The 27,478-nt window shown below is 51.5% G+C and overlaps 1 protein-coding gene across 1 annotated transcript; it reads right to left on the reverse strand.

The window, feature by feature from the left end:
- Positions 1-839: 839 nt before the first annotated feature.
- MYBL2 (v-myb avian myeloblastosis viral oncogene homolog-like 2) lies at positions 840-27,478 on the reverse strand. The gene is made up of 13 exons (XM_014543731.1): positions 27,362-27,478; positions 21,007-21,078; positions 20,156-20,248; positions 19,713-19,933; positions 17,921-18,083; positions 14,827-15,114; positions 11,487-11,897; positions 9,295-9,434; positions 6,078-6,177; positions 4,592-4,705; positions 3,266-3,370; positions 1,908-2,105; positions 840-1,331 (listed from the first exon to the last, which is right to left on the reverse strand). The coding sequence occupies exons 4-13, from the start codon at positions 19,724-19,726 to the stop codon at positions 1,203-1,205; spliced, it is 1,662 nt and encodes a 553-aa protein (XP_014399217.1). The 5' UTR covers positions 19,727-19,933; positions 20,156-20,248; positions 21,007-21,078; positions 27,362-27,478; the 3' UTR covers positions 840-1,202.

The following is a 27,478-nucleotide window of genomic DNA, read 5'->3' on the forward strand; positions in this document are numbered from 1 at the left end:
GGGCTGGTCATGTTCTATTTATTGGTCTGTGTTCTGGTAACATGTGTCCACTTTGTGGGCATTCATCCAGCTGTTGTTCACTTGGGATGTGTTGCACTTTCATGGAAAGCTGTTAGAAACTGACCCTACACCTGGAGCTTATTCTACTGCACTGCGCTGCTTCCCTGGCTGGAAACTACCAAACAGATGATTCCAGTGCAGCCTTCAAGTCCAGGGCTGGGTTCAAGTCCTGACTTGGTCACTTAATAACTTCCGCTCAGAGCTCCCAGCGGAAGCATTGACACTAATCCTTTGTAGGGTTTATTGTGTATAAGGAATGAGAAAGCTTTTGTGATAACATCCAAAGAGTCCATATTTTCTGAGCCCCAAGTATGTTCTCGCCAATCCCTTCAACAACTCTGAAAGGTTAATGATTCTCCCCATTTCACAGCCGAGGACTCCCAGGCTCACAGCAGGAGAGACACAACTAGAGGTGGCCAAGCCGGGTTCCCAGCTGTGTGATCCAAAGACAGAGCTGTATCCACAGCTGCCAGGAGAGCCACAGAGAGTTGCCAGGTGTCCTGGGGAACAATCAAGACACAGGCAGTCACAATGCCTCTGGATTCCAGAATCTTTCATCCCACTATCCCAACAATGGAGCTGGCTGCTGAGAAAGGGTCACTTCTCCCATCCCGGGAGGTGTTCAAAGGTCAGACAACTGCTTAACGAGGATGCTGAAGAGGGAGCCTAAAATCAGATAAAAGGACCTTCCAAGGCCTTCAAGAAGTAGCTATGGCCCACTTTACCTACTGCTGCAAACACACCAACGACCACAAGGTGGTGAAAGAGTAGCACCATCATTGCAAGGGAAAAGGCAATTTTATTCTTTCAAGAACACACACCAACAGGGTGAGAAGAAACACACAGGCTATGCCTGGTCCTAAGCAGGGGTCTGAGATGAGGCCAGGCCTAACCAGAGCGTGGGGCTCCCTGTGGCCCTGGGAAGAGGACTTCGTTCTGTTAGCACCAGATACTGCTGCAGGCACAGCTGCATGCAGACAGGACAACGGCGGTCCTGCGTCTCCACCTGAGAGATCTGGGGCGGGGCTGGCAGCAGAAGGCTCCCTGCAGGTGGCCACCTGAGTGTGGTTCTCAAATTCACAGACCAGCCTGTCCCCCAGCCCCCTGTAAACATGAGAGTGGGCTCGTGACTGCCAAGCCCCTCAGGACAAGATGAGGGTCCGAGACGTGTGGCTGGGCTTCAAGCGGCCCAGGAGCTGCCGGGCTTTCTCCTGCATGAAGAGCTGGTCCCTGGTCCCCCCGCAGGCCACCATCTTCCAGGCACTGGTCATCTGGGAGGAGGCAAGAAGGTTACCATTCAGGCAGGGGCAGCGCGCTCCCAGGGAATCCTGGTGGAAGCGAGCCTGGTGGGAGGGGTGGGGGCTGTTTCTATGACTCTCCCTCAGGAAGCCAATCTCCTTGTGCTCTCTCCAACTTCCTGGGGAAGTCACTCCTGCCTCTGGGCATGGAGGCTGGACCACAAGACATGACCACGCCCCTCTGTGGTACCAGCTTCCATGTGAGGAAAACCTGCAGCCATGCAGGTGGGGAGGAGGGATTCACATGTGCAGATGTTTACACACAGGAGCAACCAGGGCAGCCTCTGTCCTCAAGGACAGCCAGGTGCTAAGCAACTAAATACAGACAAGTGAGACCCCTGCTGTGAAAAAGGGACTTGTGTGTGTGGGGGGGGTGGGGGGTGGTTGCCAGCATGAGGGCTCTCTGAGGGAGTGGCATCGGGACTGAGAGTTGAAACCTAAGTTGATCAGGAATCCAGGCAGAAGCAACAGCCTGTGCAAAGGCCCTGAGGTGAGAGGGCAGCAGAGCAAGCCCCCCAGGGTGGTACCACACTTGCAAACAGCACTCACAGGAGCAGGAGCAGGAGCAGGGGCAGGAGCAGGGGCAGGGGCAGGTGCAGGTGCAGGTGCTGGCAGGTGGCTTCTGGGCTTCTGGGCCGCCGCCAGCTTCTCAGGCTTGGCCTGCAGGAAGCCCTGGTTGAGCAGGCTGTTGTCTCCTCTGACGCCTGGCAGGATAAGGCTGGAGGAGCCTGATGGCACATGTGTCGGCTGAAATCAAAACCAAGTGAAAGACACTATTTTGCCACATGTTCAAAAAGTACCCACGGTCACATCCCCCAGTACCACATCCTCCTGGGCTGTGGCGACCTGAGGCACGACTTTAGCCTCTAAGCCTCAGTTTTCTCTTCCAGGTGGGGAGATCACGTAAAGATTAAGGCGATATTTGCAAAGTGCCTGTTTTGGAGCCCAGCACCCAGGACATGCTCAATAACGCTGGGTCCTTTTCCAGGAAGCTGGCTCCTCCCCGCCAGCATCAGGTGGAGACGAGGGTGCTCTGGTTTCTCCCGGGTCCCCGGCCAGTCGGAGCGATGCCGAGTCTACCAGCACCCCCGAGGAGCTGCACCAAGCACCCAGGTCTGTCCAATCTCCCCACTCAGCTTGGCCTTTACCCTCCTCACAGTCTGATGGGCTCGGGGCCCTTGTCACAGGCGGGGCCTGAGGATCGGGGCCTTGAGAGATCTCAGAGAGCAAGTGCTGGGCCGGAACTCAACCCAGGTCCACCGCTCCAGATCCTGTGCTCTTAACCGCTTACCAAACGGTTCTTCTTTCTGGTAATTATTTTGTGCCCTACATGATGCCAGCTGCAGGTCTGGCTAGAGGGGACCAAGTCCAAGCAGAGGTTTCTCCACAAGGACTGTGGATATCTGCAAGATCTGCTCTGGAAATCCGTTCCATCGTGATCCCCACGCCCCTCACTGCCTCCCACTGGGTGTCTGGGTAAGGCAGCTCGCCCCATCCCCAGCTTCAAGAGATCAACACTGGGGCATAGTTTCTGAGGACCTCGTCTGTGTGTAGGCAGCAGCCCCCTTCCCGAGGTCGGCCTGGGAACTGGAAAGCACCCAGCCCAGGCTGAGCACCCACTGCCTGGCTGTACCTAAGGCCTGTCCTTGACTCTCCGGGGTCACCCCCATGAGTAAGATCCCAGGAAGGTGCTGGGGACCCAGACCCATGGTTTTCACAAGGATTCTAGCAAACCCCTGTAAATAATAAAACTTTCTGCTGAGTAGCACACAGAAGTCAGTTCCAAGAACCACCAGACCACTCCACCTACAGGGTCCGCCCACCGCTTCAGGGTCCCAGAGGCAGAGGCCTCCAGGGAGAGCCATCCTCCCGCTCCCAAGTGCGGACAGCGTCTCTCGGCCCCTCACCAAGGACAGAGTCTTGGGCAGCGAGGACATCATCAGCTTCCCGTCCTCGTCCACGATGTCAAGAGCCAGGGACTTGCGGACTTTCTTGATGGGGCTCCTCCGCAGCTGGTGGGGGGGAGAAGGGGGGAGAAGGAGGCAGTCAGGGCTGGGCTGGGGCTCCCTCGGGGGGAGACAACAACAGTGGCCCCACTGAAGACTCCACGCCCAGGGCAGACTTTCCTGCCAGAGGCTACAATGGGAGCCAGGACACAAACACCAACCGCCACCCAGACACCCACTCCTCACCCCTGAATGAACCCAGCACAGACTCCCCATCTCTAACAGCCCCACCCCCACCCCAAACAGGCCCCAAAAATAATCATCCAAGTTCCACTAAAACCACCATCCACGGGCAGTAACATGGAGACATAAACCCACTGCTGGCCCTCTACCAACACCTGTGACAGGGCTTCCCCAGCCCCACCCTTGCACCTCCCATCAAGTCGGGGGTCGGGGGGGGAGTGAGGCTCTAATACCAGAGAGAGGCCCTGGGACTAACAGCACCCCAACCCCGCAGTGTGCCCCAAACAGGTGCAGTCCTGGCTCAGAGCCACCATGCAACACGGAGGAGAGGCCCAGGAAGGCCCGGGGTGAAGTTCTCTCTACCTACAATACCCCGTGGCCCCAGCCAGGGGGTCACCCCAGCCTGCCTGCCCACCTCCCCCCACTCGCTCCCCATAACCTCCACCTGCCACCCTGACACGTTCCCATCTTCCTGCCTCTCCTCGGAGGGGAGCCTCCAGGGGAAAGGAGCACAATGAACTCCCGCTGTCAGGAAACCACAGGAAGGGCAGCGGGGGAGAGGCTGGCCTGGGAGAGCGCCTGCCCCGGCCTCTGCTTCCAGGAGTCCCTGACCAGGGTGGCTGCCAGCTCTCCACCTCACCTGAACTGACCCTGCTACGGCCCAGACGCCACCGGCTCCCTCTGAAGGGTTTCTCTTGGAAAACGCCCTCTGTGTCCCTCTCTGCCATGTGTACCGAGTCACCAGTGTGTCTCTGCACACTGAACTCCACGAGGGAGCAACCGCGCCCGGGTCTGCACTGCTGTACCCACTGCACCCAGCCTGGACCCACTGCACAAGGGACACAATGCTGAACAGCTAAGCGACAGTTCAGAGAGGAAGAGGAGGCCTCCCCTTGGCCAGTCTCATAGATAACCGTTTGGGGGAGCGAGGGTCTGGGGCAGCTCCACTTCCCGACGTCTCACGTTCACGGATTGTCCTGACGAGCTCCCAGCCACCTTTCATCTCCCTGGGCTCCTGCCACACTGCCCCCCTCGCCGACTCACCCCAGCCTTCCTCTTCTGCTTCTCCGGCCTCACTTGGTCCTCGATGGTGAGCTCGATGCCGGCCTCGGAGCGCAGCACCTCCTTCAAGTCCTCCTCCAGGTGCGGGGTCTGGGGCTGGGCAGAGAGGGCCGCGTGAGGCTCTGGGGCTGTCGGACCCGGGGCAGAGCCACGCTCCGGCTGTCCAGGGCAGGGCAGGAAGGAGGTCCAGTGCTGGGGCACTGGCCTCACGCACACACCATTCACTGTCCTGCCCTGGACAAGCAGACACTGACCTCAACGTACTGAGGGCCACCGTGGGCCAGGAACGCCCCCAGCCGAGTCACCACAGCAGCCCTCACCCAGCTGTCGTCACCCACAGGGTAGAAACGGAGGCTCAGAGAGCGAGCCTGGCCCAGGGTCACACTGCTGTGGAATCAGAACCTGGACACACTCAAAGCCCAAACTCCCTCACCCCTGTGTTCCACACGAATGCGGACGCTTGTTTCCACTCCCCTTTCTCAAGCCTGGGGGCTCCAGGCGACCCCTCGGGCCTCGGGCAGCAGAGACCAGAGAAAGGAGAGCCCCCAAGCAGAGGGAGGGGGGGTGCACTGACACCTCAGAAGTCACCCGGAGCCCCTGCACTGTCCTCCTATTGCCGAGGTCAGATTGGCAGACTGGCCCTCGCAAGCCCGTCTGGAGAGCACACAGATACAGGAGCCAAATCCCCTGGGACAGGAGAGGGCAGAGCTCACTGTGCCTGGCCTGGGCCCGTTTAACTCCAATCAGCGGCACACAGGACGGGCCACCACAGGCCCCACTGCCAGGCCTTCACGAGGACCCCGCGCATGAGGGGAGAGGAAGCCAGGGGGCCGCTGCAGACTGTTCACAGGCCAGTGCTTCTCTGCGACCAGCCTCTCACCGTCCACTGAAACACTGCCTGCCTCAGAGCCCAAGGTGCCAGCTGTCTTGTCATTGGAAAAGCATGGCCATGTGATGACTGGGAGGGGCAGGGGGAGCTGGCGGTGTGTCCTCACTGGCCATCTCCAGCCCATGCAGGAGCAGCTTTCCCAGGTTTTGTCAAGAACCAGCAGTTAGGCAAAAGGCTTTGGTTACACGAGGAATAATTTGCCTCTTCCCCAAATTAGTCCTAACATCTGAGCGAGTCCTCCTCTGTCCCAGCACCTTCCGTTTCCTTCCAGCCCGTACAATGTGCTGGAAGTATTTAGTTACTTATGAATTCATGTGTTCAGTGTCCTCCTCCACCATCCCACACTCAGCCTCACCAGGATGCTGTGAAGCCGTGTCTCTAACACATAGTAGGTGCTCAGGAAAGGTCTGAGGAACTGATGAGTAACCCAGCCTCAGTTGCCCCGTTTGTAAAATTAGGATAGCTGCAACTTCGCAGGGCTGCTGGAAGAACCCAATGAGACCTGAGAGGGCTCCGTGACCTGCAAATGGCTGGACGAACCCAGGAGACCACACGCACAGACCTGCCCACGCCACATACCAGGGGCTTTAGTGGTCCGTACTTCTCCAGAGCGTTCTTGAACGGGGTCGGTGTGTGGGGAGTGTTGTCCATGGAGTACTTCTGATCTGGGGTTACAAACCTGCCAGGGCCAGGAAGGAGGCTTAGTGACAGGGTTGGGGACAGTCACCAGACGCTCTCCCAGCACCCCCTCCACCTGGACCTCTGGCCTTGGCAACAGGGAGGAAACCCGCACACATGCTCTTGTCCTCTGGCACTGGCCCACCCCCTCCCAACCCGAGAGGGTCTGAATCAGGGACTGAGAGCAAGGAGCCATCCCCGGGGACAGGAAAGAGGCTAAGAGGGTCCTGGAGACCCAGGGGGTAAAAAAATGGCCGAGGATCTGCCTGGTCATCCGTCTACAATGAGGACTTCCCATAAAACACAGAAGGCCGTGGCCAGCAAGGGAGGGGCGGGGGGAAGGAGGGAACCTGGAGGCCGTGTGCCTCCCCCACCTCTCGGAGATCCAGCGGCAACAGCATCGTTAGGGCAAGGCCGGGCAGACACCAGGTGTGCGATGGTGAGGCCAACGCACATGCTGAACTTACCGTCTTCCCCAGTCTCCTCAGAATGACCACAGTGGGGACAGACACGTGGAGGGAAAGCTTTAGCAGAGAGAAACCTAGGTAGGGTCGGTCCGCAGGCAGAAACACTAGGACACTTCTAGCACATGTGGCCCCACCAATGTGTGATTTCTGCCTGCGATGGAGAAGCCTGCTGGGGAAGGGACAGAAGAGGCGCCCACGGCCAGGCCGCCGGTTGTGGGCAAACCTCGGCGGATAGCACGTGCCAGACTCCACCTGCAGGAGGCCTGTGTGACCTTAGTCAACAGGAGGCATCACCAGAGCCGACTCCCACAGCCTCCCTGGGACGGGTCCAAGGATGTGAGAAACACCCCAGATTGTGGAGAACTCGGAGGCAGTGGCCAATCCTAGACACGGTGCCTGGGGCTGCCGCTCCAGCCACTTCCCTGGGCCTGCCAGCCATTCCACAGGGAGGTAAAAGCTAGAAGAATTGCCGTAACCGGTTTGGCTCAGTGGATAGAGCGTCGGCCTACGGACTGAAAGGTCCCAGGTTCGATTCCGGTCAAGGGCATGTACCTTGGTTGCGGGCACATCTCCAGTAGGGGGTGTGCAGGAGGCAGCTGATCGATGCTGCTCTCTCATCGATGTTTCTAACTCTCTATCTCTCTCCCTTCCTCTCTGTAAAAAATCAATAAAATATATTAAAAAAAAAAAAAAAAGCGAGAAGAATACAAACCATTCTTTTCTTCCTTCCTTGGGACTGAGAGATTGGACAGGGATCACCCAGTCAATCGGTTCCCATATCCTTGTTACATTGCACCCCAGATACACACAGAGCCCTCTGTAAGGAGGAGCAGGCAGATCAGCGCTGGTCAAAAAGAAACACCTCACAGTTCAAACCGCAGTTCAGAGGAATGAATCTGAGACATGGCCCAACATCTATGTGAGACACGGAACTTTTACAACAAACGTGAGAATTCTAGAACCTCTTGAAGTCACCGTGTCAGCAAGAACCGACAGGAGAAGCCTGTTAGAGAACGGAGGGAGGCTGACTGAAAAGGAAACACATAAGATGGCTTGGAGATGGAAGAAACGCAATTCTGGAAGCCAGAAGACCCAGCAGATGGGAAAGAGCAGAAAACGGGGAGGGCTGTCACCCAGAATTCTATACCCAGCAAAAACAGCTTTCAAAAATTAAGGCAACTTTTCAGCTACACACAAGCTGAATTCATCACCAGCAGGCTCCCTCTAAAGAACGCTCAAGGACGGCCTCCAGACAGAAGGAAGCTACCACCAGGTGGAAATAAGGACCTAAGAGGAATGAAGAGCCCGGGCGATCTTTGTGTGGAAGAAACTAGAGAAGTTGGAGCAGCAGAAGGAACACAGATGAGAAGGAAAAGGAGAAAGACAAGTGTCACTTCCTTCTGAGGTTGCAGCATATCTGCTGAAGGGCTCAGATTTAACAAGATTAAAATTAAATTTGGTTGATGATGGTTCTGAACAAGTACAGCTCTTTTATAGGAGTTTCACCATTGTGAACACTGGGACCCTGGAGTTTTATCAATGATAAGGAAAATCTCAGTGCCCTGCCAGTGTGGTTTAGTGGTTGAGCACCAGACCATGAACCAAGAGGTCACCAGATTGCAGGCTTGCTCTCCGGTTGGGGGCGTGCAGGTTGCCCATCAATAATGTTCCCCTCTCATCCCTGTTTCTGTCCCTCTCCCTTTCTCTCTCTCTAAAAATCAAAAACATTAAAAAAAGAGAGAGAAAATCTTTGCAAAAGTTTGTATTTTATGTAGCAAAAAAGTGAATCTTGGGACTGACTTGCTAATAGATATTGGTGGAAGCATTTACACCCAGTCGGCTTGAAGAGTCTCCAATGGACCCTGCCAGCGAGAAATTTCCACTATGGGAAGTAGAGGAAAATGGGTTACCACAAGAATGGTATGACACTATACCACCAAGACAGCGTTATTTAACATGGATTTCATGAAATGAATGAAGACAATAGCTTTCTGATCTAACACGAATGGACAGCAGGTTTGACTTTCCAAAAACTTTTTATGTTAAAATAATTCCATTTTTGACATTTGCAATGAAAGACCAAATGTTACCAGAGATCACAGTTTGAGTGCTTGGAATTTCTTTCTGTTTGATTTGTAGGAATATGACCTTGTGGAATGTTAACTGTAATATAATTTCTAACACTTAAAAAAAAGAGAATCATGAATACACAAGGAGGCCTACAACCTGTCCAGGCCTGGAAGGTGGAAGCAGCCTTCACTTCTGACTGAGCGAGACAGAATTGGGGGCACTTTCGTCCTCCGCGTAAGGCTACTCAACAGTGGATTTGTGCTTGAAACGCATAAAGATAGAAAGATTAAGTTTCTCATGGCAATTTGGACCCTCTCCATTTTCGAGATTAGAAAACCACCAGCTTAAAATATAAGAAGAATCAGAACAATGACAAAGTACCAGACTATCCTGACAAAGACGAAGAGGCGTGGTGGCCAGAAGGCTGCCTTCCGATAACCAGTTCTCAGGTGTTTCTCCAAGGATGCCCTTTCCCGACCAGTGATCCTGGCCCCCGGCCCTGCTGGGGGAGGGACCCGTCCTACACTCCTGGGCCAGCAGTGGGTGGGTTGGGGGGGGGGGAGTGCGGGCACAGCACTCACGCAGTGTGTTTCTGGTGCAGGGGCGTCTTGTCCCTGTGCAGGGGCGTGGTGACCACCACCTTCTGGCTGCACACGGGGGTGGATGTCAGCGAGGGGCTCTCCAGCTCCAGTGTGTCCTGCTTGTTCCAGAAGTTCAGAAACTGCCAGGGAAGACAAAGGGGTGACCTGCAGGTGGGACGAGACCCTCGAGACTCCCTTCCTCCCCCCACGTCTGCTCTGACAGAGGTCACTCCTGATATGGGAGACTCCCCTCCAGCCAGGCACCAGAGAAAAAGGCTGAGACAGATCAGCAGGCGCCCACCCGGTGGGTTCACGTATCACTGGGCTGGTCATGGCCCGTCCCCTTTGGCCAGGCTGCTGACGGTGCACTTAGGACAAAGAACACAGACGGTGTGGGAACAGCTCCTAAAGGACCTGTAATGGAGAGGGGACGGCCACGGCGGGCGGCAGTGGCTGATGTTGGCATTAAAGAGCACCTTCTCCCGCCAGAGCTACACACTTTACACCAAGAACTTCGTGTTCTCAGACCCTCTGAGGTGTAGGCACTATTGTGAACGCCTTTTTAAATAAGAAAACTGAGGTTTAGAGGGAGTTAGATTCTTGTGACTTCTCCAGGCAGGCCTCAAATCCAGATGGGAGCCAAGTCTGAAGCATTCCCTTCTCCCTGTCTCTGCCCCTGGTAGCTCAGGTCCATCTGCAGGCCTCAGGTCCACCACCCTGGCGGGGTCCCCGGAGCAAGGCGGCCACCTCATCCCATCATCCTGGGCTGCTGCCTGGGCAACTCAAGGCTCTGCTGTCTTCCTCCTCCAGCCTGTAGTCCTCACTTGGGGTCCAATATGGGCTAAATTGTGCTCTCCCCAAATTTATACGTTGAAGTCACATACTGTGACTGTATTTGGAGGCACAGCCTTTAAAGAAATAATTAAGGTAACATGAGGTCATGTGGGTGGGCCCTAATCCAATAAGACTGGTGCCCTTGGACGATTATAGGAGGTAAGAGATTATGAGAAGATAGAGATTATGTGGGAAGACCATGTGAAGACACAGGGAGAAGTCAGCTAGCTGCAAGCCAAAGTGAGAGGCCTCAGAAGGAACCAACCCTGCCCATTCCTTCCAGAACCGAGAAAATAAGCTTCTGCTAAGCAACAGTGTGTGGTACTTTGTTACGGCAGCTCTAGCAGAGGAACACCGACCTCTCCTGGAAAAACAAGCATCCCCAACAATGGGCCTGGCCTCAGTCCCTCTACTGCAGATGATGGTGTAGCCTCTGCAAACATGCCACCTCTGGCCTTGCTCTCTCACATCCTCACGGGAGGGAGGGAGCCTCCACACACCCTGCTCCTGTCCAGGACACGGGAACTCTAAGACCTGCGCCTTTCTCCCACCTCGCAAAGCCCTGCTGCCCCATCCCTGCACAGTCCCCAGGGCAGTACATACCCCTCAGTTACACCTAAGGCCCTCCAAAGCTCCTGCCCCCATGCAACCCCCCACCAATCCCTCCTAGCTCTGACTTCACTCACTCACTCACTCGCCCTCCCCATCTCTGCACCTTTGTTCAGGCACCATTCTCCAGAAAGCCTACCCCCGCGCGTCCCCCAACCCCAACCTCTAGGAAAGACAGGGCCCTCGTGAGCAGTACTCAGATCACAGTAACCTCTCAATTGCTATCATCAGAGCTCTTTCCACACTACATTCTGCATCAGCTCATTCATCACAAGCCTGTCCCCAATACTAGTTGCCCTCTTTAAGGGCAGGGCTGTCCTTTCCACCTGTGCTCCCCAGTGACAAAGAAGCCGATGTGAAATAGTTGCTCGATAAATTGATTCTTTTACCAAATACTGAGCCCCTTCCCTTCTCTGCCCAGTTATCACCCACTATCCTCAGCTCAAGCAATTCCTCCTCATGGAAGCCTTCCTAGATGACCTCCTCCCCCCAGACAAGATGCAGCAAAAGCCTTTTCCGTCATTCCATTTACCATGTTTACTTGGGTCTTTTTTATTATTAATTGGTCTTCCTGCCAGAATGTAAGCTTCATGAGGGAAAGCCAAGCCTGTGTCTGCTCACCCTTCATCGCCAGCCCTCCCACACGGCAGACAACCCATGAGTACATGTGCCTGCGTGCAAGGCCCTGCACTGGGAACTGGGAGTCTGTAAACAAAACCCAGCGAGCAGTTGGGGTGGGGTCCACACACCTGGGAGGGCGAGAAGGGCAAGGTCTTGACGGGGGTGCTCTTGGGGGTGAGGCTGTTGCAGGAGTCCAGGAAGGACAGACTGGCGCTATTCTCTGTGACAGGGGACAGGGCGACACGCCTCTTCTTCTGCCGCTTGAGCACGGAAGGCGGGGTGCCAATGCCCAAGCCCCCCACTTCAGTGCTGGGGGAAATGGGGATCAGCTCGCCCCGGCTGCCCCGGCTCAAGTCTGAGATGGTGTGGCCGTCCAGGCGGTACTCGGTCACGCTGGGTCCCGGGGCAATAGACTGGCGAGGCGAAGGGGCCGGCCACTGCGATGGCTGTGGCTGCTCTGGGCTGCTGTGGATGCTGCCCTCTGGGGACGGCTCTTCGGGGAGGTCAAACTTACTCAGGTCACACCAACCATCGGGGTCCTGCCCAGAGAGGAGAGGTTAGTAATCACTGCAATTTGTCTGCTTTTCTTCGAGCAGATACGAGAGGACTTACTCACTGAAGGAAAATACACGAGTGCCAAGTATGATCCCACAGCCCAGGAACAATCATCATGAACAATTTCTCCCATTTCCCCAAGGAAATATAAATCTTCTATGCCTGCATATCTATGCTTGTGAATAAAACTGAAGGTATGTTGTGCATAAGGCTGCTGGCTGTTATTTAAAAAATGTTCCATGCACTATTTAAAATATAAAAAACACAAAGAAACCCAAATATCCATCAATAAGCTAAAGAAATAAAACCTTGCCCTAACTGGTTTGGCTCAGTGGATAGAGCGTCGGCCTGCGGACTGAAGGGTCCCAGGTTCGATTGGGTCAAGGGCATATACCTTGGTTGTGGGCACATCCCCAGTAGGGAGTGTGCAGGAGGCAGCTGAATTGATGTTTCTCTCTCATCAATGTTTCTAACTCTCTATCCCTCTCCCTTTCTCTCTATAAATAATCAATAAAATATATTTAAAAAAAATAAATAAATAAAACCTTATCACTGAGACCTCATGTTCACCTGCCCGCTCACATCTTTTGCCTTCAGGTGGGAAACCACTACTGGAATTTAGAATTTACTGTCATCATGCATTTCTAGTATTTGCATGTTTTTAACGTTAGTATAAATCACTTCTATATCCTTTTTGTTCCATTTAAAATGTCTGTAAAGCAGAAATAATCATGCCTGATTCTATTACCTATGAGTTAAATGTTTACTATGAATAAATGATGAAAAATTTCCAACTTTTATAATGATTTTTATGACTGCAAAGTACTCCATCATATGACTACATCAGTTATTTAACTGTTTTATGAACATCTTGTATATAAATCTTCTCCCGCATGTTTAGGTTTTCCGTCAATATAGATCACTACGTGGGGAAGTCACGGGCGCGAGGCTGTGGCCACATTCCCGGGGAGGAGGCAGCTCCTGTGCTCCTCATGGTGCTCGCCCCTTCACAGAGGCTGTTCCCAATCCCACACTGAGGAGCCCAGGCCAGAAAGGATGCATCTGCCCACCAGTGTCTAAGAGCAATCAATCCCGAGAGGCACACCCAGATCTTGTCCAGACTAAAGACTTGGACAGAAGCTTCCACTTTGGTCCCTGGAGGGTCTGGCCTGTGTGAACCTGGACCCCAGTGATGATTTCTGGTCCCTGAGACTCTTGGGAAGGTGGACAGTTCATTCCTAGTGGTGGAGGCCAGCTCAGGGCAGTCTGACTCAGGCCCACTTTCAGCACAAGCCCCACAGCTGGGGAGGCCCTAGAGTTGATGGCATCTCATAGAAGCACATCCCGCAAGGACTTCCTGCAGGGGAGCGAGTGAGGGCCGTTTTCCTAAAAATGTTGTAGCTCCTTCATCAGCTGCTGGGCCTGAACTCCGAGGCCTGGCACTCACCAGCTGTGTGATGTCAGACTAGCCTCCTGACCTCTGAGCGTGGGATTCCCTTACTGGTGATGAGCCCACCACCCACTTCACAGGGCTGTTAGAGGACGAACAGAGAGCAGGTATGTAGGTAGCCAGTAACAAGGCTGGCACATAGTAGGCACTCAAATATTAGATATGGTAATTACTAAGCATTGCTCCTCCCATACACTGGGTGCTCCCCTCCCTCCTTCTTATGCCCAGTAACTGGAGGAAGATGCAGAACAGGCTGAGGATGGAGATGGCAACACAACGAAGTGCCAACAGTGCCGGGCACAACTCTCATCTCAACAGTCCCCTTAGGGCCCAGAAGGACGGGGCCTCACGTGGCAGCCTCGGAGCTGTGTGCTGCAGACTAAAGAACACTCAGGCCTGCTTCTCAAGATACTGTGAGAATTCCTTGGAGTGGAAGGGACACAACAGACAGACCCTGTAGCTGGGCCCAGTCCCAGCCACTGGGGCTAAAAGATGAGACTCCGAGTCAGAGGGTTTTAGAGATGGCTCCCTAGGAACCGTGCCACCCAACCACCATTAAGAAAGACACTGAGAGCACAGCACAATGGTCAAGATCAACCAGCTGACTTGCTGTGTGACCCTGGGTACACAACTTGACCTCTCTGAGCCTCAGCCTCATCTACAAAACAGAGAAAGGACACACCTCACCAAATACTGGGTGGACTGCACATCAAGCTCAGAGGCTGGCATTTAATAGATGTTCAACAAATGTCTATACTGAACTGCCCCTGGAGTTCAGTATCAGTGTTAAATTCCTGAGTTAGATGTAACTGTACTGTGGTGATATAAGTGAATGCCTGTGCTCTTAGGAAACACACACTGAAATATTAATGGATAAAGAGGCACAATGTATGTAACTGGCCAGGCCTCTTGCCCATCACCTCCTGAAACCATTCCACCACACAGGCCTGGCTGATGCAGCTGAGAGCTGGGTGGACTGCACACCAAGAGGTGCATCCCCCACTGCAGAGCTCTCTTCCACGGGGCACAGTCCACAGCCAGCTCGGCCTTATGGCTGCAACACCTGAGTAATCAGAACCCACTCACTGCTCCAGCCCCACCAGTTCCCAGGTCCCTCTCCAGGGACTCCCAACCACCTGTGGTGCCGCAAACACCATGCTCAACTGTACTCTGTTATCGGCTCAAACACCCTCCCTAGCCATCATCCCTCAGAACTCAGAGCGCAGCCTCCCCTGGGGAGCCCTCCCACCCCACCCTGTGCTGTACTTCGTGAGTCAGGAGACTCCTGAGGGCAGGGACCATACAGCAGCTCAATGTCCAGGCCCTGGCTGCAGGCTGGGCACTTAGCATCTGCCCGGTAAATGCTATTGGGATAATGAGTGAACACAAGGATGCCCGCCCACGAGAGGACTCCCTGCTGGAGGTGCTCTGGGCCCGCTGGGAAGTGCTGTGACCAACATTACCGACTCGATCAAGTCCAGGGCTTCCGAGAAGCTGGACCCCTCGGCCGGAATCAGGAGGTTGGCAGCCTCCACCACCCACTTATACGGCAGGCTGATTTCTGGCGAGGAGCCCTCCTGGTCTTCACGCTTGGGGGTGTCGTCTAAGGGCTCTGGTGTGCACACTCGGTCCAGCTCTGCAGGGGCAGCTTCCTGCTCCTCAGCAGGGGCTGCTGCTGAGGTCTCTTCCTCACTGCTGTCCTCTTCCTTCATGGCAGGGAGCGCTGGGGACCAGCTGGTCCCAAGACTTCCCTGTTGGACACAAGAGTACACCGTTTGTGGAGCTTTTGTTATGAGATAAAGATCATGCCATATTCCAGCTAAAAATCGCACAACCTGAATCGAATAAGGAACCCAAATTGAGAGTCTCTAAAATAAAATATCAACACCATGAAAGACTGCAGTTAAAAGTGGGCAAAAAGAGATAGGACAACTAAATGCAATGTCTAATCCTGGGTCAGGAACAGGAAAAAATGGAATATGGACTATAGATTAGATGGAAGTAAAAAAAAAAAAAAAAAAAAAAAGTCCTGAATCAGTGTTAAATTCCCTGAATTAGACGTTAACTGTGCTATGGTTATATAAGTGAATGCTTGGGTTCTTAGGAAACACACACTGAAATATTAATGGATAGAGAGGCTCAATGTATGTAACTGACCTTCAAATGGCTAAGATAAAAGATAAAAATATGGCCGAAACCGGTTTGGCTCAGTGGATAGAGCGTCGGCCTGCGGACTGAAAGGTCCCAGGTTCGATTCCGGTCAAGGGCATGTACCTGGGTTGCGGGCACGTCCCCAGTAGGAGATGTGCGGGAGGCAGATCGATGTTTCTCTCTCATCGATCTTTCTAACTCTCTATCTCTCTCTCTTCCTCTCTGTAAAAAATCAATAAAATATATTTAGTCCCAGGTTCGATTCCGGTCAAGGGCATGCACCTTGGTTTCGGGCACATCCCCGGTGGAGGGTGGGCAGGAGGCAGCTGATCTATGTTTCTCTCTCATCGATGTTTCTAACTCTCTATCTCTCTCCTTTCCTCTCTGTAAAAAATCAATAAAATACATTAAAAAGAAAGAGAGGAAGGGAAGGGAAGGGAAGGGAAGGGAAGGGAAGGGAAGGGAAGGGAACTTTTCTGTATGCTTAATATTATTTCAAAATGAAAGTTTGAAAAATTCATGTAGAGAGCATTTGAAATCTTGCTCCCTGGAATATGTCATCAATTTGGATGAAGTAAACTCATCAAAAAATGAAAAAAGAGTGTATACTAATTTTGTGACAGGGAAGATAAAAATACAGGAAAATCTTTCATGGCAATAGTTTTCCTGGCAGAACCTTAGAAAGCTTCACACATGAACCTGGCAGACAGACCCCAGTGTAGGGGTCTGTGGTTAAGAGGCCACATTGAGAGCGATGAGCAAGGTCCCATGTTAAGGGGGCACAATGGAGTCAAGGAGAGAACGCAAGCTCCAGATTCACAGAACTTTGCCACTTACTAGCTGACCTTGAGCAAAGTGGAAAGAGAAATCTGTAAGACAGTGAGATATAACATAGCCTCATTTTTAACTTATTACCCTGAATAATAAGGGAGAAATTTGTAATTGCGAACACTGACCAGTGGGGAAAACAGGAGGTGCTCCCATCTACACATTAACAGGAAAAACTATTCTGGTAAGCAATCTAGCAAAATGTATTAAGAGGTTTTTTTAAGTGCTTGCTTTTGGAGCACATATGCTAAAATTGGAATGATACAGAGCATGACCCCTATGCAGGGAAGACATGGAAATTCATGAAGCATTCCATATCTTATAAAGAAAAAAAAATGTTTTTTAAGAATATGACTATCCAGTTCTAAGAATTTCTCAAGAAACAACTGAGCAAACAAGCAGTGATTTAGCTACAAGACCGACCCTTAAAAGTTTTGTTTCTAATATCAAAAACATTAGATTTCACACAAAAGAAAAAACACACAAAAAAGCAGAACAACTTTTTAAATAAAATTTTTAAAACTGGATTTAACCTTAAATAACACACAGCCATTAAAACCATTCAAGTTTTGTTTCTAATGATAATAAACTGAATATAACCTTAATTTAATGAAATAACCAGCACAACAGAACCATTAAAATGCTAGATAGCTGAACCAACTCATTGACTAAGGCCCTGGGCTCATCAGGCCCAGCAGCCGAAAGCCACGTAGGAGTTTCAGAGACTGAGGGGGGTCTGTCTACTCTGCTCTCCCCTGAAAGACAACTTCGCTGTTTGCTGTTTGCTAGCTCATGATGACAGAAAGACCAGAAAGCAGTGAAGTGTGTTACCAACACCCAGCACTGTCAAATCTTCACACTTTGACGTTTGCTTCAAATCTTCATTTTTTAAGATTCATGAGATCTATTTTTAAAATATCAATAAGAAGTTCGCTCTGGGGTGTGGAGTTTCACTTTTACAATTGCAATGTAATACTAAACGATTCCATTTATATGCCTTTCTAGGAAACCATATAAAATTAAAATTACAGAGACAGAAAACAGATGAAGGGTGCCAGGAGCTAAGGGTGGAGAAGGGCTGAAGGGGCCCCAAGGGAGCCTGGGGCCGATGGAAAGGTGCTGAGCCTTGACTGTGGTGGTGGATACATGACTGTATGTCTTTGTCATGACTCAGAACTGTATCCCTCAACACGATGAATGTTTGCTATATGTGAATTACACTTCAATAAACCGGAATTTTTAAAATTGCAAACATGCTTTTAGTACGAAAAAGCCAGAAAGAGAAACAGGTAGAAAGAGAGGTGTTGATAAGGACAGAGAACTCAATTTTATGTCAGTGTGCTCCGTCATGCTTCATCTGTGGGCAGACAAGTGCCAGGTATGTGCAGGCGTGTGTGTGACAAGGAGAGGCACTCGGCCACACCGAGACCCTCAGCAGGAACTAATGAACGGCCGTGGGCAAGGTGAAAAGGGCAGAGCAGGTATTACGTGACCCGGTGATGGGTAACCCTGCAATCAATCCTATCAACCAAACTGGAGCCAGGCCCATGGCTGGGCAGCCCCGGGCAGCTGTCTCACCTGGCCTTCCGAGGGGTGGCCACTCTGGGGGCTGTCCTTGTCCTCGAGCTCCAGCAGCAGGTACACGGGGGGCTTGCAGTCTTTGGACTCGCTCAGGAAGCCTCCTGTGTCCACCTTCCTTTTGATGGTGGAATTCCAGTGATTCTTTACAGCATTGTCTGTCCTGCGGGGGCAAACGAGGGACCTTTGAACCCTGGGGCCTGTGTGCCACCAATCACATCACTGACCTCCCTGAGCTGAGCTCCCACTTCTGTACATGAGGGTTCAACCTGAGGAACTCGAAGGTGTCTTTTAGCTCTTAGATGAAGTCACACATGTTTCTAGCACTTAACGATTCCCGGAGCATTTCCACTCACTCTGCTAAATCCTAGTACCCAGGAGTAGAGAAGTGCTCACACACAGTAGGCACTTCTTTCTTTGAGGCTCCAAGCAGAGTGCTTTGCCCTTGGATTGTGAACAGAGAACAACAGCTTGGCTGAGCAACCAGGCTAAGAGGAGGGTCTCTACCTCTGGTCACTCCCGCTGCAGACCATCAGGAAACACACACACACAGCATGTACCACGTCAGGGCCAGACTTTGAGTCCCCATCTTGCTGGGCCCCTGCCCTATTCTTCTCCACCCCTCCTCTCACAGGCAAGAGCCCCTTCCCTCCATAAACCCCCTGGACCTTTAACCTCTGCATCTAGGTTCCTTCTAGGAAACCTGACCCAAACACCTCCCGGCCCTCCTGCCCACAATGATCAGATCTGGGTGCTCCAAGCTACAATGCTCGTCATTCTTTGGCTCCCATATATTTATGGAGTGCCCATTGCGTGGCGAACACTGCTCTCCAGGCCCTGGGGACACACCGGCAAGGAAGACGGGCGGCTACATTTAGAGTCCACTCTAGTAGGAGAGACGGGTCTCATTACAACTGGGGTACAAGCTGCTCAAAAGACAGGTGTGAGCATTGTGGCCAGGTCACCAGGGACCGACCAGAGGCTGGAAGGACAGAAAGCTTCTGAGGAAGTGACACTCCTACTGAAAACTGAAGGATGAGAACACACTGGGCATAAGGCAGGGGTGCACAGGGGCAGCTCAGAGAAGAGCTCACTGTGTATAACGAAGAGAGGGATCAAGGCAGGGCTGGTGGCGTGAGCTGGGCCAACAGGCCACAGAGGGAAAGAGGCCGAGTGTTCAACCCCAGTGCTAGGAGAAGCTCCGAAAGGACAGCATGCTCAGGTTTGAGTTTGAAAACAGACCCATTTATACTTCAAGGGAAATACACCAGCTGACGATCTATCACCTCTACCTTTCAGGACCCCAGTGTCATGAGAAAAGAATTAAAAAGAAAGCAAAATAAGGTAAAAATGCACAAGGACAAAGAGAACAGGGTAGAAAACAATAGCGAACAATAGTTTTATGTTTCCAGAAATTGGAGAACACGTAGGGGAGCAATAAGCCACTTAGGAGACTGGGAATTGATCCGGAGGAAGATTCCGGCAAGAATGGAGCCAAGTCTTCCCGATGCTCCTTGCGAACCCAAGAGGCTCAGGGCTTGGAGGGACCAGGCCCGGGGAGGAGCAGGGTGAAAACAGAGCAGTGGTTTGGACGTCCAGATGCCGGCCTTGACCTTACAGGAGGAGGGAGTTTATTCTCTAGAAAAAGGCCAGTCTGAAGGACTCCTGCGTCTCTGGGCAAAGTGAACAACTCCAGAGAAGACTGGAGGACTATTCACCCACAAGGCTCTCCCCGACCTGGGAACCTCACCCTGCCTGTCACCACCGTCCCCAAACCCCGGACGTCGCTCACCTTCCCGGCAGCATCTTGGCGATCTCGGCCCAGCGGTTGCCCAGCACCTTGTGGGCCTCACAGATGATGCGGTCCTCCTCCTCGGTCCAGCAGGACTTTTTCACCTCGGGGTTGAGGTGGTTGTGCCAGCGCTCACGACACTGCTTTCCCAACCGGCCCTTCAGGTGCTTGGCAATCAGCGTCCACTGCTTCGTGCCATACTTCTTAACCAGCTCGATGACCTTGGAAATAAGCCTGGTGAAGGCAGCAAACCTGCCCCCACTTCACACCAGCACCTTCTCTCCACGTGGGTCTCACCGCAGCCATGAGAGGTGCGAAAACTGACCAGGGGAGGACCCACACTGAACCTGCAGCCAGACGCAAGGACAGCCGCGCACGCAGTCTCTTGACTCCCTGGGGTAAGTGAAGGCCCACTGTGTACAAGACACTGTCCCACTAGTTACCTTCTCGTCTTCCTCTTTGGTCCACGGCCCCTTGACAAGATCTGGATTCAAGACCCTCAGCCACCGGTACTGGCATTGCTGGTCAGTGCGATTCTGGGAGGACAGGAATCATGAGAACTGGGGAGGCAGCCCTGCATCATGCTTGATCACTGGGCTCGGGGGACGATAGTCTGGCCAGGTGACTCAGATGGGTTTTGTCTTGTTCCTGGAACCACCATACGCATGGCCACATGGCAGAATACCCATGGTTTCTCTTTGCTACAAAGGACCGGGATGGAACTGGGCACACTAAGAGCCCTGTGGGAAGCCAGCTTGCTTGCCTCTGGGACAGCGTTATTTCCCTGATCGTGCTGTTTTAATCAGAGGGAGGTGAGGAGTGGGGCAGAAGAGGTCTGGTGACTTGGTCCCTGAGTGACCCAAGAAATAAGCCAGGCAGCAGCTCCAGCCATACACCTCTCCAAAGCAGACACCTGCAGTCCCGGGAGGGGGGATCTGGGGGACACCCCTTAAGGGAGCTCTCCCCGCAAAGCCTGCTGGAAGTACCATTTCCCCTCAGTTTCAGACTCGCTATTGAGAAACTGAGCACCAACACAGGAAGAAATGCAAATATGCCACTGATTACGTGCCACCGGTCAGGGCCTAAAGACCACAGGCATGCTGAGGCTGCTGCGTGGTGATGCTGAATCAGGGTGCCTGGAATTCCAGTTTGGGAAGCAAGGGCCTGGGGGTGGGGTGGGGTTTGGGAAGGAACTCCCTTTTCTTCTGCTCAGCAGCACGTCTGTCCCAGGAAAGCTGTCTGGTCACTCAGAACCTGGCCCTGGGGCAGGAGGCCACAGAAGGGCTGCACTCACAGGAAAGTGGCTGGCCAGGAACTTCCAGTCTTGCTGTCCAAACTGCCTCACCAGGGTCCTCAACTGCTCATCCTGCCAACACCAGAGAGAGAGAGCTCAGCTCACATGGGTGCAGGACCAGCCTCATTCAGCCATTCAGCAAGACCTGCTCTGAGCCAGGTGCTACAACTCACCTTGAGGGACTTACGGTCCAGAGGGAGACAGGGGTGGAGGGAGGCAGGATGGGCAGCCAAGGGGAGCATGGAACGCTTGGGAGTAATGAAAATGTCCTATAAGGTGAAGGTGCTGAAAGATGCACATAATACTTCGGTAGAAACTCATCGAATTATTCTCTAAGTCACTGTAGTGGGTTGTACATAAAGTATTCCTCAAATTGATTTTTTTTTAAATAATGCAGTAAGGCCTTTCCATTCATCTTTTTTTTAAAAAAATATGTTTTTATTGATTTCAGAGAAAGGAAGGGAGAGGGAGAGAGAGAGAGAAACATCAATGATGAGAGAGAATCATCATCGGCTGCCTCCTGCACATCCCCCACTGGAGATTGAGCCCGCAACCAAGGCATGTGCCCTGACCACGAATTCAATTGGTGACCTCTTGGTTCATGGGCCGATGTTCAACCACTGAGCCACACAGGCTGGGTTCAAGTTGATTTTTAAATTTAATATTTATATATAAAGTAAACGATTCAGTGGGTGGAGCCAGGGCTCCTTTGAACCCCAATCCCCTTTTCTGTGAATTCTTTTTTTTTTTTCCTCGGAAATCACTAGAGACATGTCCGAACCGGAAAAGTCTGTGCCAGCCCTGGCCAGTGTGGCTCAGCTGATTGGGTGTCATCCGTGCACTGAAAGGTTGTGGGTTCAATCCCCAGTAGAGGGTATAAAGGAGGCAGCCAATGAATGTTTCTCTCTCTCTCTCTCTCTCTCTCTCTCTCTCTCTCTCTCTCTCATATCAATGTTTCTGTTTCTCTCCCTCTCCTTTCCTCTCTCTCTAAAATCAGTGAGTGTAGCTTCAACTTAGGATTTAAAAAAGGAAAAAAAATAAAGCCAGCCATGCATATGAAATTCTAGAAACTATAAACTAAACCATAGGAACAAAAAGGCAGTCAGTGGTTGTCTGAGGTCAGGGGTGGAAGGAGGCAGGATGGGCAGCCAAGGGGAGCATGAACGCTTGGGAGTAATGAAAATGTCCTAAGGTGAAGGTGATGAAAGATGCACGTAATACTTCGGTAGAAACTCATCGAATTATTCTCTAAGTCACTGTAGTGGGTTGTACATAAAGTATTCCTCAAATTGATTTTTTTTTAAATAATGCAGTAAGGCCTTTCCATTCATCTTTTTTTTAAAAAAATATGTTTTTATTGATTTCAGAATGCCAATCCAAGTCTCCCACAGACAAAAGTAAAGCCACGATGCTGGGGGCATGGAGAGGTGTGTGGCAACTGCCTATTCAGGGAGGAAAAGGGACAGGCCCATTCCAAGAAGTCTAGTGTAGCTGGAATGCAGGGAACACAGGAGAGAGAGATGCAAGCTGGTTTTGGAGGGGACGGCCGGGCCCAGACCACACGGGATTGATTCGGGGCTCCGCGTTATGTTACGCAAAGCCCCTGACGCATTTGAGCACTGGATGGACCCAGTCCAACATGCTTGTTGTGAGGTTCACTTGGGCAGCTGCAGGGAAAGGGACTGCGAGAGGACAGGAAGGACAAAAGGAGGCCATTCCAGGCACTCAGGCCAGAGATGATAGTGACACAGCTCTGAAATATGGGGAGACATGGGCAGAACACAGAGCAGTCAGAAGGCAAAACAGTGTCTGTCACAAATATTCTCCTGAAAATGAACGACTGATTCACACAACACAGAATCTCAGTATCATCATGACAACGAAGCAAGACATAGCCCTGGCTGGTTTCCCAGTGGTTTGGAGCACCCTCCGGTACACCAAAAGGTTGTGGGTTTGGATTCTCAGTCAGGCCACATACCTGGGTTTCAGGTTCCATCCCCTGTCAGGGTGAGTATGGAAGGCAATCAATGAATGTTTCTCTCTCTCTCTCTCTCTCTCTCTCTCTCTCTCTCTCTCTCTCATATCAATGTTTCTGTTTCTCTCCCTCTCCTTTCCTCTCTCTCTAAAATCAGTGAGTGTAGCTTCAACTTAGGATTTAAAAAAGGAAAAAAAATAAAGCCAGCCATGCATATGAAATTCTAGAAACTATAAACTAAACCATAGGAACAAAAAGGCAGTCAGTGGTTGTCTGAGGTCAGGGGTGGAAGGAGGCAGGATGGGCAGCCAAGGGGAGCATGAACGCTTGGGAGTAATGAAAATGTCCTAAGGTGAAGGTGATGAAAGATGCACGTAATACTTCGGTAGAAACTCATCGAATTATTCTCTAAGTCACTGTAGTGGGTTGTACATAAAGTATTCCTCAAATTGATATATTTTAAATAATGCAGTAAGGCCTTTCCATTCTTTTTTTTTTTTTTAATATGTTTTTATTGATTTCAGAGAGAGGAAGGGAGAGGGAGAGTGAGAGAGAAACATCAATGATGAGAGAGAATCATCATCGGCTGCCTCCTGCACATCCCCCACTGGAGATTGAGCCCGCAACCAAGGCATGTGCCCTGACCACGAATTCAATTGGTGACCTCTTGGTTCATGGGCCGATGTTCAACCACTGAGCCACACAGGCTGGGTTCAAGTTGATTTTTAAATTTAATATTTATATATAAAGTAAACGATTCAGTGGGTGGAGCCAGGGCTCCTTTGAACCCCAATCCCCTTTTCTGTGAATTCTTTTTTTTTTTTAATTGACTTTTGCACTACTTCTTTATTTTTTTATTTTACAGAAAGAGAGAGAGAGGGAGAGGAAGCACTCCATTTGTGGACCTATAAATTCTGAGTAGTAATTCCACTTTTAAGCCAGAGGAGTGTTTGCTAAGACATTTAGAGTCTAGAGTCGATAACTTCCGAATGGAACATGCTGGCTCCGCACCCTCCTGCTCAGTGCTGCCGTGGCCCTACCGTGGGGCCACCGGGGGCAGGGAGAGGAACACCCCCCACTGGAATGCACACGGACCCATTTCAGCACGAACAAACAAGAAGTGTGCAGAGCTTGAGAAAGCTGGTGGTAGGTATTTAAAGCTGCTTCCAAAATGAGAGAAATCGATTTTACTTGAAGAAAACAAGCAAACAAAAACTACATATATAGTGCCATATCTATACAGTGGAATATTATTCAGCCTTGAAACAAAAGGAAGTTCAGGCATATGCTGCAGCATAGATGAGCCTCAAGGACATGATGCTAAGTGAAAGAAGCCAGTCACAAAAGGGCAAATACTACGATTCCACGCATGAGGAATTAGTGTTTAAAAGGTATAGAGATGTTTTTGCAAGATGAGAAAGTTCTAGAGATTTGTTACACATGGGAATATACTCAATACTACTGAACTGTACACTTAAAAGTGGTAAATTTAATGTTATGTGTTCCCTTCCCCTCCCCCACTCTCTCCTGGACAGGAAAAAAGGCCACCACAGAAATCCAGACCCTCAGCTGCAGCTTGGCCAGTCTAGCAGCGCTGGACAAAGTCCCCATAAATCCTACAGCTGAGCCAGCTCACACCCAGCCATCCCCAGACACCCCGGCTTCCTCTGCCGTCCAGCCTGGCCAGGCCCACACCTGCCTTCCTCCCATGTCCATCTCCAGCACCACTGTCCTCCCAGTAACTGACACAGACACTTCGCATTTCACCTCCAACTCCTCCAGGACCCCAGGAACCTCCTCCACCTGTTAACTCCACCCTGGACTGCCTTAGTCTCTCCAAGGCATCGTCTTACCTGCCCCATGCGGTGCCCTCCCCAGCTCCCAGCACTGCTGCTGGGACCCACACTGCCCCCAAATCTCTTATCCACCCTACGCACAGCAGCTTAGCTCCTCTGCAGCCCAGCTATGTTCATGTCACTCCTCTGCTCTAAAAGCCTCCAATGGCTCTGCACTGTCAGCTGAATAAGCCTATATTCTGAGCCTGGCAGTCGAGGCCCTCCAGAATTTAGCCCTAATCCAGCGGTTCTCAACCTGTGGGTCGCGACCCCTTTGGCAGTCAAACGACCCTTTCACAGGGGTCGCCTAAGACCATTCTACATATCAGATATTTACATTACGATTCATAACAGTAGCAACATTACAGTTATGAAGTAGCAACGAAAATAATTTTATGGTTGGGGGTCACCACAACATGAGGAACTGTTTTAAAGGGCCAGAAGATTGAGAACCACTGCCCTAATCCATCTTTTCCAACCACTCTTCTTCCCTCCCCTTCAAGGATTCTTCCCTCCAGCCACACCGGGGCTCCTCTACTGGCTTTTGTCCACCTACCACCCATTTCCTATTCCGACTTGCCCACGGTTTCACACACGTCCCTGACTGCTGGATTTCCAAATCCTTCTCCATGACACTTCCCCTAACCTCTTAAGACAACAGTAACCTGTCCTTCTAAAGGTATTTCAACAATTACCCCCCTGACTGCTGAATTTCCAAACCTTATCCATGAAACTTCCCCTTATCTCTTCAGACAACATTAACTCTCCCCCTAAAGTATTTCAACAATTACTAGTGCCTCCAACGTGCTAGGAGCCTTAGTGCAATCCTCCTGGCGCCATGGAAGACCAGAGTGCATCCAGGGGCCTGTGCAGTCTTCTCTCTCCATCCCACGCAGAGAGCTGCTCTGGGGAAGGGACCTCATCTTGTTGATTCTTCAAAACCCACAAAAGTTGAGTATTTCCCGGTCCACAATAGGATGGACAGAAAGGCTGGCTTAGCACTCCTCTGCAGAAGCATCTATATATATAAAAGTCTAAGAGACCAGAACGACTGGTGGCTATGACACGCACTGACCACCAGGGGGCAGACGCTCAACACAGGAGCTGCCCCCTGGTGGTCAGTGTGCTCCCACAGCCAACCTCCCCCGGCTGGCCAACCTCCCGCCCTCCCGCCGGCCAACCTCCCGTGGTCCCTTCCCCCCCAACCGCCCCGCCGGCCAACCTCCCATGGTCCCTCCTCATGACCCCTTTCCCAGGGGGGCTGAGAGCCAGCTTCCTCCTAGGGGCCAGCGGCCAACCTCCCGCGCCCCATCTCTCCCCCCAGCTGGCAGGCTCCAATCGTCCTGCCTGCCACAATGGCGGCGCGGCAGCAAGGGAAGGAGGAGGGTGGGGGGAGGCAGGGAACCACATGGTGGCGGGGCACCGACAATGGCGGCATTGGTGTCCAGCGTCCGTTCCTCCGTGCCCAGCCCGGCAACCGTCGCCTCCTCTCCAGCCCAGCCCTGATCAGCCTGGCCCCGATCAGCCCTGATTGCCAGCCAGGTCTAGGGACCGTATCCGTGCACAAATTTCATGCACTGGGCCTCTAATCTTTTATAATATAAGAGGGCTTTACAACTCCCACAGTAAAATAAATAAATAATAAGGCCAGCAGGCATCTAAGATGGTACAACCAATCTAGAAAAAGGCCTGGCAGTTTCTATAAAACTAAACATACACCTGTCCCATGGCTGTACCTAAGTATCCTGCCCAGAGAGAAAACAATCCTCAAAAAAACTCATCAAGGATCCTCACAGCAGCTCTATCCACAATAGCCAACAACTAGAAAGAGCCCCAATGCCCAACAAGTGAAACACGGGGCATACCCATCCAACGGAATACTATTCAGCAATAAAAACAAACAAATTCGTGACTCACACAACATTTTGCTGAACAAAAAAAGCCAAATAGAAAAGAGCACAACTGTACAATTTCACTGATAGGACATTCAAGAACAGGCAAAATAAATTAAGCCAAGAGATAGATCAGGGCGGCCTGGAAATGGGAAAGATGGAACACAAAGGGAATGTTTTGTTAAAACTGTTGAACTGTTCACTTTTAAAAGGTGTATTTGGTTGTATATAAATTATACTTCCATAAAGTTGACTAAAGAAAAGAAAATCAATTCAGAACTTGAGGTCCAAAGATACAATAATAATAAAGGGGGTTGCAGACTTGGCTAAACCTCCTAGCAGTTAAAGGACAAGAAACACAACCATTGTTCTTGATGATGCAGAATACACCAGCTTCTAAGAGACACAACAGTGATTGCTGGCCCTGAGGTCTGAGAGACACAAGTGCCCCCTCCCACAGGAGTCCTTAATATTGAGTCCCCAAGAATGCTATGCGAAGAGGCAACCGGGAGAATCAAAGACCCACCCACTTCTTCCATCAGCTTCTCCTCTTCATTGCACCTACCAGGGCATCACACACACACACACACACACACACACACACACACACACTGCCATCACTCCTGCTGTAATTGCCCCTCAGGGTCACTCACCTCCTCATGGGTCCATTTGACCTTGCACTTGCTGTCCCTCTGCTCTGGCACGTCTGAGTCTGTGTCCTGGTAGTGTAGCTCATCCAGCTCCTCACTGCAGGGAGAGCAAGCTAAAGG

This window comes from Myotis brandtii, unplaced genomic scaffold (genome assembly GCF_000412655.1).
Source record: "Myotis brandtii unplaced genomic scaffold, ASM41265v1 scaffold333, whole genome shotgun sequence".
Classification (NCBI taxonomy): Eukaryota; Metazoa; Chordata; class Mammalia; order Chiroptera; family Vespertilionidae; genus Myotis; species Myotis brandtii.

Bases quoted from the DNA above. Each gene is read 5' to 3' on its own strand.
- MYBL2 (XM_014543731.1), bottom strand. The intron at 15,115-17,920 runs GTGAGACAGCTG...TGTGTCCAACAG, and splicing joins GCCACCCCTCGGAAGGCCAG to GGAAGTCTTGGGACCAGCTG. The intron at 6,178-9,294 runs GTGAGTGCTGTG...TGGCCCTGGCAG, and splicing joins CTGCACCAGAAACACACTGC to GTTTGTAACCCCAGATCAGA.